We start from the raw sequence: 12,451 nt of genomic DNA on the forward strand, positions 1-12,451 counted from the left end.
AGCTTTGTCTAACTAAAATGGGGGGAAAAAATTACTTTTGATTTTAATTTGACAAAAGCTGGATCCCTTCTAGCCATGACCCTGCAGACCCCTGAAACAGCCTGAGAGGACAGGCCAAGACACACACAGCCAACTGTTGGCTTACTGTACAAACTGCAGGCATAATCAGTATTGTTTTAGTTGCTCTCATTGTTGTCAACATCGTTATGACAACAATAATTATATTTCTATGGTAAATACTGACAAAGGAATGGAATGGATATAGGCTATATTTATCTTTATTGTACTGCCAGGTTAAATAACATTTTAAACATAAAGAAAAACTTGTAGTTTACATATAAGAAGAGGATATGCATAACATATTAAGAAAAAGTACAGTATTGTATTGTGAAAGACTGATGGTAGTAGAGGTAGCTAATCCATGGAAGAAAACATGACATTCCAGAAAAGCCTATTTTCCCCAGCCCAGTTGAAGAACAGAGAACCATGGCCAGTTTATTCTTCATCTGGGGGTCGCGTCGGCTACCACTACAAAGGTCCGGTTGCATTGTGGGTACAATAGTCCCCCGCCGCCCCAGTGCGCATGCTCCATAGAAAACTCCATTATTTTTTTTGCACGGAATCTGCAAGAAAAAATAATAACTGTGAAATAGAGATTAAAAGGTGCATCGGATGAGCTCCATTTTTGCTGAACATACACCAGCTTGATCGAACAGTGTCTGGAGATAACGACTGAATAATTTGGCGACACGATCAGACATCCTTGGGTCTTGGGACACTCCAGAATCAAGTAAATTTCTGTCAACGCTAGCTAGCCTAGCCCCGAGATCATAGGCGCAGTAAAATGAAGCATTATTGTCCTTTGTTTTTAACGAGACGGGCAGATGCAGCTAGACAGACGGATAGTTGATTGATGGCGCAAATAATTTGCATTGGAGGGTTGATCACCACATTGTCTGTCTAGATTATGTTAACATCCAAAACAATTTAGCGTTAGTAAGCCAGCTAGCTAACTCTGGCCGGGGTTCTCCCGCGAGCTTACTGGAGAAGACTCCAAAAACTTCGCGACCTTGTTTGAGAACAGAATGGTAGAATACATTTCGCACAATTGCTCGCTAGCTAGCTAGCATGCATGACAATATTGATAAACAATTTTCCCCCAAGTTCTCATTATTGAAATGTTACTATTTTGCAAGGTGTGTCTGTCAAGCTGTTACGACACTTTAGACTGCAACATTAGCTAACTAACGTTAGTTGGATAAAGGTAGCCTAGCTAGCTATGTAGGACAATCATTGCTGTGACTGTGATTTAACTTTATGTGCCGCTTCTGTAATGGCTATATTATCAACTACAGTGTGCATGTGGGCTAGATGACTATTATCAAGTTACAAATGCTGTTTCCCCTTTTCATTTCAACATCCAGCTGCACACACCACCAGTCTCATTTTGCTCGCTAACTATCTAGGTAGCTATTTGATAATACGTCACTCAATTGAAATACCACAATACCACTAGGCCTATCCTAATATATGCATCCCCTTCCTCGAATGCTACGTGGCTATGTTTGTGTGGGGTTGTTGTAGCAATCAGAATCGAGAGATTCATTTTGTTCATCATTTTCACGTATTATTTTTTTAGGGCTATCTAACGTCAGGTCTATCTCAATCTTCTTTGCAGTCGAACTGTGGCCTTAGTGTCAGCTGCAGAGTTTTGGAGGAGTTGACCTCTGAAGCAGGGTCAGAAGACTTAGTTCTTGGAGAGTTCTGCAAGGTGTTGGAGGGTGGTTGGCAGAGTCTGTGTGTGCTTCTCCCCTGACACAATGGCCTTCAAACGGTGGATACCATAGCCAATAATATATTTGGCATTTCAAAGATGACAAGGTAGGCTTGATAACATGATATCCTTCCTCACTCATCAGGCTAGCCCAATAACAGACTAAAAGAGCCTAACGTTACTCCAAGTCCAAGGACCTTACATGTTCTGTTTAGAGGTGAATTGCCTCTGGCAGCCAAAACAGCAAAATACTCCATCTAAACGGGAATGGATTCTCAGTTGCGGTACGATTCTAGAAACATAATGCCCTCTACTTTCATATTACATCAAAATTATTTCACAAATGCAAAATATACACTTACTTTACACTGTCTTAACTGGTTTTAACACAGTTGCAGCCAGAAGTATTTTTCAGTGACAAGTTTGTGGCGTCCGTCTTCCGTTTACACAGGTGTTCGGCGACGCAGATAGCTAATTAGCACAGTTGGTCGACTCTGTTTTCCGTAAACAGACACTGTAACATGGAAATATGGCCGTGTGGGAACCCCAACCCTATAAAGGTGTGTAGTAATTTAACCTTCTTTTTTTCCTAACAGATATGAAAGATAAGATATGTTTTCAAAACCGTACCGCAAGTGATGTGTGTAAACGTTTAGCACAAGCTTAACAAAACTCCCCTAGCCAGAAAATACTACCCACAATAGGTGCTAAAGGTAGTTAGCATCGATGAATGGGCTATCATCAGGCATGCTTTATGTTAGAGACTTTATATTGGTTTCTACGAGTTGGAACTCTGGTTGTCTTTTTTGTGGGAAAACATTGACGTCAGAATCTCAGTATAGTGGTCGTAATAGTTGTTCATCAAAGCATGTATTCATTCTACATTTGTTCCTGCTTCTTCTATCCCAAAGGTGCTGCAAAGCAGTTTTTACAAAATGATGGGAGGCAGTGAGAGTGGCAGTGGAGACAAGGATGGAGTTCACACTGTGGCAATACAAGTCCCCATTGGCTGGCAGAGGAGAGCGAAGGAGGGGCTTGTGGTGTATGTAAGGTAAGCAAGTTCAGTAACACAGGCGTGTATAATACTTCTTATACTTGTGTTATGAGCATATATGAGCCATTCTAATGTTTTCATTTCCCAAAAGCTGGTCTGGAGCAGGGATTTGTAAAATATATTTGATTTCCCCTTCCCTTTATTTCATCACTCATCTCCTGCATCCCTGTCCATTCCTACAGTCCAAGTGGTGCAGTCCTGTCTTCACTGGAAGAGGTTAAGTCATATCTGTTGACCGATGGCACATGCAAGTGTGGCCTGGAGTGTCCGCTGGTCATCCACAAGGTGACTCCCTCTACATCTCACTTTTATCGTTTCACAACCGGTTTTGACTGGGGTTTGCTGAATGTATGTTCCTTTGTCTCTGCAGGTGTTTAACTTTAGCCTAGGGGTCAAAATTCAACAGCACAGCCAGCCGGTGGGGAAGGCAGAGCAGGACATGACAAAGCTCTGTAACCATCGGAGGAAAGTGGTTGCCATGGCAGCGCTCTGTCGCAGTATGCAGGCTTCACAACTGCCCTATGTTGCCCGTCACACAGGTAAATACAGTCCCGTGTGGCTAAGTTGGTAGAGCATGGTGTTTGCAACGCCAGGGTTGTGGGTTCGATTCCCACGGGGGACCAGTACGGGAAGAAAAAAAATGTATGAAATGTATGCATTCACTACTGTAAGTCGCTCTGGATAAGAGCGTCTGCTAAATGACTAAAATGTAAATGTAAAAATGTGCCTTCAGAAAGTATTCACTTTTTCCAAATTTTGTTCAAAATGGTATTCAAATGGATTTAATTGCCATTTTTTGTCAACAATCTACACAAAATACTGTGTCAAAGTGGAAGAAAAATTCTAACATTTGAATAAAAAAAATAACAATAAAACACTATCTTGATTAGATAAGTATTCAACCCCGTGAGTCAATACATGTTAAAATCACATTTGGCAGCGATTACAGCTGTAATCGCATTCTCTGTAAGTCTCTGAGATTTGCACACCTGGATTGTACAACATTTGCAAAAAAAATGTTTTTATTCTTCAACCTCTGTCAAGATGATTGTTGATCATTGCTAGACAGCCATTTTCAAGTCTTGCCATAGATTTTCAAGCTGATTTTAAGTCAACTGTAGCCAGGCCACTCAGGAACATTCAATGTCGTCTTGATAAGCAACTCCAGTGTATACTTGGCCTTGTGTTTTAGGTTAATGTCCTGCTGAAAGGTGAATTTGTCTCCCAGTGTCTGTTGGAAAGCAGACTGAACCAGGTTTTCCTCCAGGATTTGACCTGTGCTAAGCTCTATTCTGTTTCTTTTTATTGCAAACAGGATGCATGTTTTGGAATATTTGTATTCTGTACAGGCTCCCTTTTCATTCTGTTAATTAGGTTAGTATTGTGGAGCAGCTACAATGTTGTTGATCCATCCTCAGTTTTTTCCTATCACTGCCATTAAACTCTGTAACTGCTTTAAAGTCACCATTGGCCTCATGGTGAAATCCCTGAGCGGTTTCCTTCCTCTCCAGCAAGTGAGTTAGGAAGGACGCCTGTATCTTTGTAGTGACTGGGTGTATTGATACAGCATCCAAAGTGTAATTAATAACCACCATGCTCAAAGGGATATTCAATGTCTGCTTTATTTGTATTTTTACCCATTTACCAATAGGTGCCCTTTGGAAGTTATTAGAAATCCTCCCTGGTCTTTGTGGTTGAATCTGTATTTGAAATTCACTACTCAACTGAGGGACCATACAATTATATGTATGTGTGGGGTACAGAGATGAGGTAGTCATTCAAAAATCATGTTAAACTCTAAATTATTGCACCGAATTCATGCAATTTATTATGTGACTTGTTAAGCAAATGTTTACTCCTGAACTTATTTAGGCTTGCCATAACAAAGGGGTTGAATACTTATTGACTTATTTAACAGGTTTGAAAAACATAGTTTAATCCATTTTAAATTTGGGCTGTAACACAACAAAATGTGGAAAATGTCAAGGGGTGTGAATACTTAATGAAGGCACTGTGTCAGCGGCAAAAAAAGGAATGGATCTAATGTAACAGAAATGAAGTACTTTCAGGATCATTAAACAGCTATTGATGGTTAGTTACCAAAACATTATTACATTGTGCTATTCAAATACTGCTCTCAGAAATGTCATTAAACATGTTGGTTAGGGCTGTGACAATTATGGGATTTTGGGTAACAATTAATTGCCATGGTTATTGTTGTAATTGCCATTTTTTGTGAAAAATGTTTTGAGCTTGTAATGTATTATAATACTGCATCTTTGAAAATTAGCTACGACATACCTAATGAATACAACACAGCTTTGGTGACACCCGTCTCAAAAACGAATGGTTATGACCTTTTAGAAAGGAAGTTTCTACTCCCGACCATGCCGTTTTTCTCGTAAAATGATTAGGCTACCAACTTTACCCACTTCATGTAAAAAATAATTAAAAACTGCTATGGGGTAAACTATATCTACTTGAAAATGAAGTTGAATCTCACCCCCTACTAATGTATTAAGTATAATGAAGAAAAATGTGAGTTCATGGTTATTGTCCAAAATTGTCAGTTACACTATTATACAATTATTGTGCCAGCTCTAATGTAGATTATTTTTGTTGTTGTTGCAGAGGTCACCAGTGGCATTATGGAGAGCAGAGATCCTAAGAGGATGAGAGTGGACAGGGAAGAAAAAGAACGTGGCACTTACACCTCCAAACACCATCTAGTCCAGTCCAGGCCCAACAATAATCTCCACCCCAACTCTTGTGGCAGTCCTAAAAATTCTCCCCAACTTGTGTATTCTTACAATGGTTCCTCACCCCTCTCACACAATAGCACTAACTCTTATCACACACCTGATATTTTGAGGAGACTGCCACCTCCTCTCAATCTCCTCCCCAACACCTCTCCATTCTCCAGCTATGGGGCACCTCAGAGGTCCCCACGCACACCAACGCCTCAGAACCTCAGTCAGGGTCAGAGGGCACCACACCCTCCAGAAGCCCTCAGATCTCCTCATATGGGGCCCCTCTCTCCCCCTCCTCCCTCCTCCCCTGGGACACTGGGGAGGGGAGGGCAGAGTCATCAACATGGTATCATCGTTGGGTCTCCCCTGTCCCCCTCATGTTCCCCCTCTCCCTCTGTGAGTATGAACTGCCCCTCTCCCCGCCAGCGCTCACGCCACCCGTCCGCCTCTTCCGCTAACTCTGAGCAGGGGGTGGGAGGGGTGGTGCTTGGTGGCTACCCCCCCAGAAGGATATCCTCTTCATCCTCACACTCTCCTATACCAGGGGGGTCCCCTATCCTCCATTTCTCAAAATACAAGCTTGAGGATATCTTAGAGCAGTTTAAGAACTCAGGCAACACTAGCACTAATAATCACATCCTTCACCCAAACTCACTGAGCAACCAAAACAATCCTCATATCCTCTCTCTAGCTCTTGAAAAGGTTGGGAGGCCCACAAAGGCACCTGCTTCTGCCTCAGGCATGGAGATCAGTGCTGGTCCTTCTGGTTTGCCTCTTGGACAGTTCTTGAACCACCAGAAGCAACCCCACCCAGCTTCTTTTCCTGCCAGTAGCCTCCTCTCGGCAGCAGCCAAGGCCCAGCTGGCCAGCCAGATGACTCACAACCAGAGCTCCAATTCGCGCAGCATCCTCAGCTCAGCCCTCTCTTTGGAGGTCTCGAGGGAGTCTCAGCAATTGAAGGTAACAAACAGCACTTTACACAACAGCCTTCCCTCAATCGCTAGGCCCCTGCCTGCAGCCTCCCCCCTGCTTTCCTTCTCCCAGCCCCTAGCCTCCAGTCCCCTTCACCTCTCCCGTACGGACCGGACATCCCACAGGAAGCGGCAGCGGCGTTCGCCCACAGTGCTCAGCATGCTGAAGGAGTCCCAGATGACTGGTCCCAGAACCCCCGGCGACGTGCTCAACCTCTCCTCGCACTCTCAACCCTCCTCTACCTCAGCCTCGCCCTACCCCGCCATGTTAGAGAACCACCTCCAGGCCCTAAGGCTCTCAGTCCGGCACTCTGGCACACTCGCAGGGCCCCAGAAGCAGCCTGACGGCGCCCTGGATTTCACAACAATCATGGCAGGGCAACCGGATCCCCCCACCCAGCCTCTCTCCGCTCTGCTTCACCTGCTCAGTGTGCAGAACGCTCAAGCCACTGGAGCCCAGCCCGGCTCTGGACACTGTGCAGGAGGCATGAGGCAGAGCCCCAGGCAGTCTCCTTCACCCTCCCATTTAAACATCAGACCATTCTCCATGCAGTCCCCCACTCATCACAGTACCACACAAGGCCCATCACAGCCCCTCTCTCCCTCTCAGTCAAAGTCCAGGCGAGGTAATGCACAGTCTCCGTCTCGACCACATACGAGGACCAGTCCCAAACAGAGACGGTCTCCCTCCATGGCCCTGTCCAACGCTCAGTCAGCACAATATCGCAGTAGCCCATCGCCAACCCCACACACCCCTAATAGGCTGTGGCAGGCCCAAAACCAACCTATGGATGCCACCACCATCCAGTCACCCATGGGCCAGGCCTTTCCTGAAGTCAATGAATCAATGGAGATGGAGAGCATGTCAACACTAGGCCCTGGTCTCAACAGCACCTCCACCTCCAACCATAGCAGCAGCGTCCCCAGCTACAGCAGCACCACCTCCCCCAGGCCCCTGGATCTCAGTAACCACATGCTGGCACTGCTGGCAGCCTCTTCCACCACACCTCTTGGGGAGGGGGGCCTGGACAGAACCACCGGCAACAACATTACAGGTGAGGATGAACCTTTTAAAATGTCTCTAACTAGGTGAAATCATGGAATATTGTATTGTCACTTACACCAGATAGGTGCAGTGAAATGTGTTGTTTTACAGGGTCAGCCGTAGTAGTATGGCTCCACTGGAGAAAATTAGGGTTAAGTACCTTGCTCAAGGGCACATCAACAGATTGTTTTACATTGTTGTCGCAGGTATTCAAACCAGCGACCTTTCAGTTACTGGCCCAACGTTCTAACCGCTAGGCTACCTGCAGCCATGGAAAATACACACATTTTTCATTAGACGTGTTAATAGTTGTTGAGTACTGTCTGTTTTGAAAAATAACCTTCCTCATGCCGTTAATCCTGGTTCTCTCCAATCCTCTCTAGGGGTGCAAGAGCCTCAGAGTGTTGATCATCAGGGCTCCACAGTGACCAAACCCCCAGGAGGCTGCAGCCCCCAGGCCCTGGGGGACTCCACTTGCTCCTTACCCCTGGCTGAAGCCTTCCCCTTCATGAGCCAGGAGCAGCTTCTCCAGCTTCTGTCTGCCACGGCCGGCCTGCCCTCCCTCCTGGACCCCACCATCCTGGGCTCTCTGCCCCTGGGCCTGTGGCTGGGTGGGCAGCAGGGTCACCTCCCCATCTCCAACACACCTCAGCAACACCATCAACTGCCCGATCAACAACTACTACAACAATCAGAACAACAACTACTTTTACAGCATGAACATCACCAAGAGCAACAGCAGAAACAACACCAGACTGCCCATCTGAACCACAACTTTCCATTTAGCTTATTCCCCTGTCTAATGGGAGGTCAGGGAGAGCTGCCTCTGAATCTCCTGGGCCTGTTGAACCCACTGCTACCCCCTTCTGCTGCCCCTACCCCAGGCCAGGAGTGTGATCTGGGGATGGGGGAGAAACTGGGCCTCCAGGCTCTCCTCATGGCCTCCCTGCTACTAGGCCAGCAGCAGACTGCCATGTTGCCCCTTTCTGGGCTTGGCCAGCTGAGCCTGGACCTCCCCTTCCGGCAGCACATCCCAGCCCTGTTGGACGGTTTGTCTCTGGATAAAGGGTCTGGACTCCTGGACTCGTCATCCCTCCCCGGCCCTGGGCTCCTTGAGGCTCTCCAGGGCCTGCTTCCCCCAGCCGATGGGTCCCTCCAGGCCCTGCAGTCGCTCCTGCTCTCCACCCCCCTGCCTCCCCCGGCCTTCCTCTCCCTCAGCCCTGATCTGCTAACTGCTGCCCTGGGCTCTACTGGCTTCCCGCCTGCCCCCCATCTCCCCCTAACACAGCAACCCCAACAACCCCCACCTCAGGTAGGTTCTCTCCCTTAGCCTGGTCCTCTACCCTGTAGTTTTCCCTTGTCAAATTGTTAACACTGTATCTCTATTAGAGATGTCAGTTTGATGTTTTGATCCTGTCTCCATCCAGGTCTCAGCTTCAGGCCATGATGGGGGGATGGCCACCCTAATCCCCCTGTCTGTCCAGGGAAAGGACAACCCTGTCCTCCACCAGTTACTGCCTACTCTCCTCAACCCAGGGGTTCTAGGTTAGTCACAGCAACATTCATTTACACTGCAAGAAATATCAAGGTTTTGTTGTCAATTACAAATGCGGAATCATAGTCTTTTCTATTACATTTCACTTTATGAATAGTGAATTATTTACAAACTTGGGGAACAGCTACAAAAAAGCAATATCTTGTACATTACCCACATATTGCTTAGAATGTCACCTTATCCCATTCACAAACTGTTTTAATGATGAACCATGTGTATTTGTAGGAGACCTGTCTGCTCTGACCAGCCTCCACAGTCTTCTGGGGCTAGGTGCAGGCCCTCTCTTCCTGCCCCCCGTACAGGCCTCTGCCCTGGGCATGCCTCTGCTCCAGGGCCCTGATGGGGCCATCAACCTCCTCAACAACATCCAGGTACTTGTTGTGTTCCACTTTTTTTTTTTTTTAAGAGTGGCGCAGTCCCACTCCTTTTGTACATTTTTTGATTTATTGAAGAGATGTAAAGTGTTGGAAAGGCTGAGGTAGGGGGAGTAAAATGCCAGTGTGACGAATTCAAACCCATGTGTGCCAGGATCAACGGCTTTAACCACTGGACCACACAGGCCACTGTTTTCCACTCCTGACACAAGCCTTGTCCTGTGATTTTGAAATATCTGTATCTTCCTTCTTCAGCTCAACATGGCACCACCCTCAGAGGGAGAAAAGCCAATCTCCTTACAGGAAACAGACAGCTCCGCCCCTCAGGAGGATATTCCAGCCAATCGGCTTACCCCAGAGGCTGCGCCCAGCCCCTGTCCTGCCCTGGCCCCCGTGTCCCAGCGTGGAGAGGGCTCCGTGGTGAGCGTCCTGGACCCCTACGCTTCCTTCATGGACACTATCTACACCTCCTTCCTCCAGGTCAGTGCTAAAGAGCAGGAAGCAGTTCAGTCTGGGGCGGATGCCTTCGGTGCCTTACCGCCCTCCTACCCTGAGGAGCGTCGTTCCCCCTCCGCTCTTCTCCCTCAGGCCAGTGCCCCCCTCTCCCTGAGCCCTCGGCAGGCCTGCACCCTGAGGAACCCGAACCTGTCCCGGCTCAATATGGAGGCAGCCCACTCCCCCGCTCAGGGCACCCCCAAACCCAGCAACGATGGCTCCACCACGCCCCCGCAGAACAAGTTGGAGTTCCCAGAGGGTCACACTAACCCTACTCTGCTTCCCATCTACCTGGAGGAAGCCAAGACGGACTCGTACAGCCAGGCTGTGTCAGATCGGCAGGGGGACAGACCCCAGGCAGGGGGGTACCAGAGTCCCAGAGACGGGAGCAGCTGCCCCAAGGAGGAGACTGGGGGTCTGCAGCACACGGAGCAGGGCAGGGTGAGTCTGGCTGTTGTTTCCTTTAGTTTCTTGTCATGATTTAAACAGTCATAAAGGATGCCTGAAACCATCTACCAAGGATGTCTTTCTTTTACCACTGCATGGCTAAAAATGCCATTTAGCCACAGCATTGCATATTGCATTACAAGCAGTGAAAGATTGTGATGTAATTTGTGCCTTATTGATTTCAGTGCCCTTTTTCCCTTTCAGAACCAAACTGCACAAATGGGAGGAGCCAGAAGAGGCAGGAAAAGGAAACAAACGTGAGCTCATTTTGATTCTCTACTTGAATCATTGATAACGATGAGCACCGATTTACTATTCTGCCCATCTTCTCGATGGCACTTATAACACTGCCACTTTTCCTTAGAACAATGAAATGTAATACCAGTGTAAATATACTGATTATTGTGTGTGTTTAAAAAAAAAATTCAGGCTACAGAATGTGCTAGAGGACTTCAGAGAACTGGATTCTCCAGCCCTAGAGGAAACTAAACCCAGGGTAAAACACTAGACCACCCCACAACCCTTAACTTCATTGGACCTATTATATCAGTGCGTGTTGCGTCATCTCAGTTTCTAACAGCAGTGCAGTTTGTCCCTTAGTGTCTGCCCTCCAGACTGCTAATGATGATGTGATGTGTGTCTGTGTTGTAGGTGGTGCTGCTGAAGCCTGAGAGGTCGGTCCGGGGCAGGAGGCGGCGGGGAGCCACGTCCCAGAGACAGTGACAGGAGCAGGTTCACCCCACCCCATCACTGCTTTATATTGTCCAAGCGCCCCCACTCTGTTTTTCAACTGCACTAATATATTGTCATGCCAACCTCTTACCTTTTTGAATGGGAGTGATCTAGATGAAAAAATGAAAAATAGTTTTGTGGATGCTTTCACTTAGGTCCTCTCTTAAGTCTGTGTGGTTGCTTGACGTTGTGATTGATTGAGATCCGTTATGATGTAAGTGTTAGAATTATGTCTACAAAAAAACTGCACTGTTTCTCAGTGTGTTTACTGTGAGTCAGGATAAGAATATCTACTTGAATGACCTACATTTGCGCTCTGTTAGAGATTGTATGATGTCTGTGTGGTTTGTGTACATTTGGGTGTTCAAGATGCTCAAGGTAGAAGTTGCCCCTGACCACAGATCTAGAATCAGATTACCTGGGGGTGTGTGTGTGTGTGTGTGTGTCACCAAGCAGATGAGTTAGCCAGCTAAGTGTACTGCCTAAATAATCTGAAGTCACATTTCAAGTTCATAAAGATAGATGTGAAATTGGCAAGACTCGACACTTCCGACAACCCACATTCAAGATAAGCTTTCTTATAGAACCTGCTCTATAGAACCTGCTCTATATGGTGGTCATGCTTTGTGATGCACCCCTCTGTATGTTCTCTGTGGTGTGTTTAGTAAATGATGCACATTTCAATTAGGTCCTTTCACAGGGGAATGGCTGATGGAAAAGTGTGAGATATGTGTGGGTTTTTAACTCAATGTATTTTTGGGTGGGATGTAGTTGTACTTTCTCTCGTTGTCCTTCAGATCGCTGTGCTATACACTATTACAGCCCAGTAATGCTGGGGTATCTTATTTAAATGAAAAGAAGCAGATTATGCAATTTCTACACTTGGAGATTTGTAAATATGTACAGTTAATGTGTTTTATTTTATATTGTTAGAGACAATGAATTGTGAATTTTCGGGGAATTGTAATTAAGTATTTTCTCATTCTACCCTTGCTTTCAATACTTATGTTAAAATAATATTAAATTGTTGACTGTAGCTTTCTTTTTATATGGGAGTCTTTTTTTATTTAATATTAAACTATTTACAGAAAATGTGCCTCCTTGTTTGATGTTGGCAGCTTAAATCTACTGAATTGTCTAGCCAGTAACCACCCTCTTATTTGCAAAATTATAAGTGTTGCATCAGTAGAAAGGACCACGAGCCCAAACTCAGCTTTTGATCAATAAATGTAATTCCTTTCCATCGTGAATGTG

General features: G+C 46.1%; 1 protein-coding gene and 1 long non-coding RNA gene across 4 annotated transcripts; one reads left to right on the plus strand and one right to left on the minus strand.

Annotated features, from left to right (window-relative positions):
* Positions 1–264: 264 nt before the first annotated feature.
* Positions 265–2,282, minus strand: LOC115168343 (uncharacterized). The gene is made up of 2 exons (XR_003870658.1): positions 2,137–2,282; positions 265–623 (listed from the first exon to the last, which is right to left on the minus strand). It is a non-coding gene; the product is annotated as an uncharacterized LOC115168343 (long non-coding RNA).
* On the plus strand, positions 617–12,289 carry LOC115168342 (methyl-CpG-binding domain protein 5). 3 transcript variants are annotated; one of them, XM_029723503.1, is made up of 13 exons: positions 617–790; positions 1,679–1,881; positions 2,686–2,825; positions 3,011–3,113; positions 3,199–3,367; positions 5,460–7,604; positions 7,978–8,906; positions 9,022–9,139; positions 9,375–9,520; positions 9,779–10,459; positions 10,670–10,722; positions 10,895–10,961; positions 11,117–12,289. In XM_029723503.1, exons 3-13 carry the CDS (start codon positions 2,710–2,712, stop codon positions 11,186–11,188), a joined length of 4,599 nt encoding a protein of 1,532 aa, XP_029579363.1. In that variant the 5' UTR covers positions 617–790; positions 1,679–1,881; positions 2,686–2,709; the 3' UTR covers positions 11,189–12,289. The 3 variants fall into 3 exon arrangements, with proteins under 3 accessions (XP_029579363.1, XP_029579364.1, XP_029579362.1); XM_029723504.1 differs by lacking the exons at positions 617–790; positions 1,679–1,881 and adding an exon at positions 2,226–2,334 and having other exon boundaries at positions 5,460–6,538; positions 6,623–7,604; XM_029723502.1 differs by lacking the exons at positions 617–790; positions 1,679–1,881 and adding an exon at positions 2,226–2,334.
* The last annotated feature ends 162 nt before the right edge of the window (positions 12,290–12,451 follow it).

This window comes from Salmo trutta, chromosome 30 (assembly GCF_901001165.1).
Source record: "Salmo trutta chromosome 30, fSalTru1.1, whole genome shotgun sequence".
Lineage (NCBI taxonomy): Eukaryota > Metazoa > Chordata > Actinopteri > Salmoniformes > Salmonidae > Salmo > Salmo trutta.

Coding starts and splice junctions, on each gene's coding strand:
- LOC115168342 (XM_029723502.1), top strand. CDS start 2,296: ATGGAAATATGGCCGTGTGGGAACCCCAACCCTATAAAG. Junction 10,723..10,894: donor GGCAGGAAAAGGAAACAAAC/GTGAGCTCATTT, acceptor AAAAAAATTCAG/GCTACAGAATGTGCTAGAGG. Junction 10,962..11,116: donor TAGAGGAAACTAAACCCAGG/GTAAAACACTAG, acceptor TCTGTGTTGTAG/GTGGTGCTGCTGAAGCCTGA.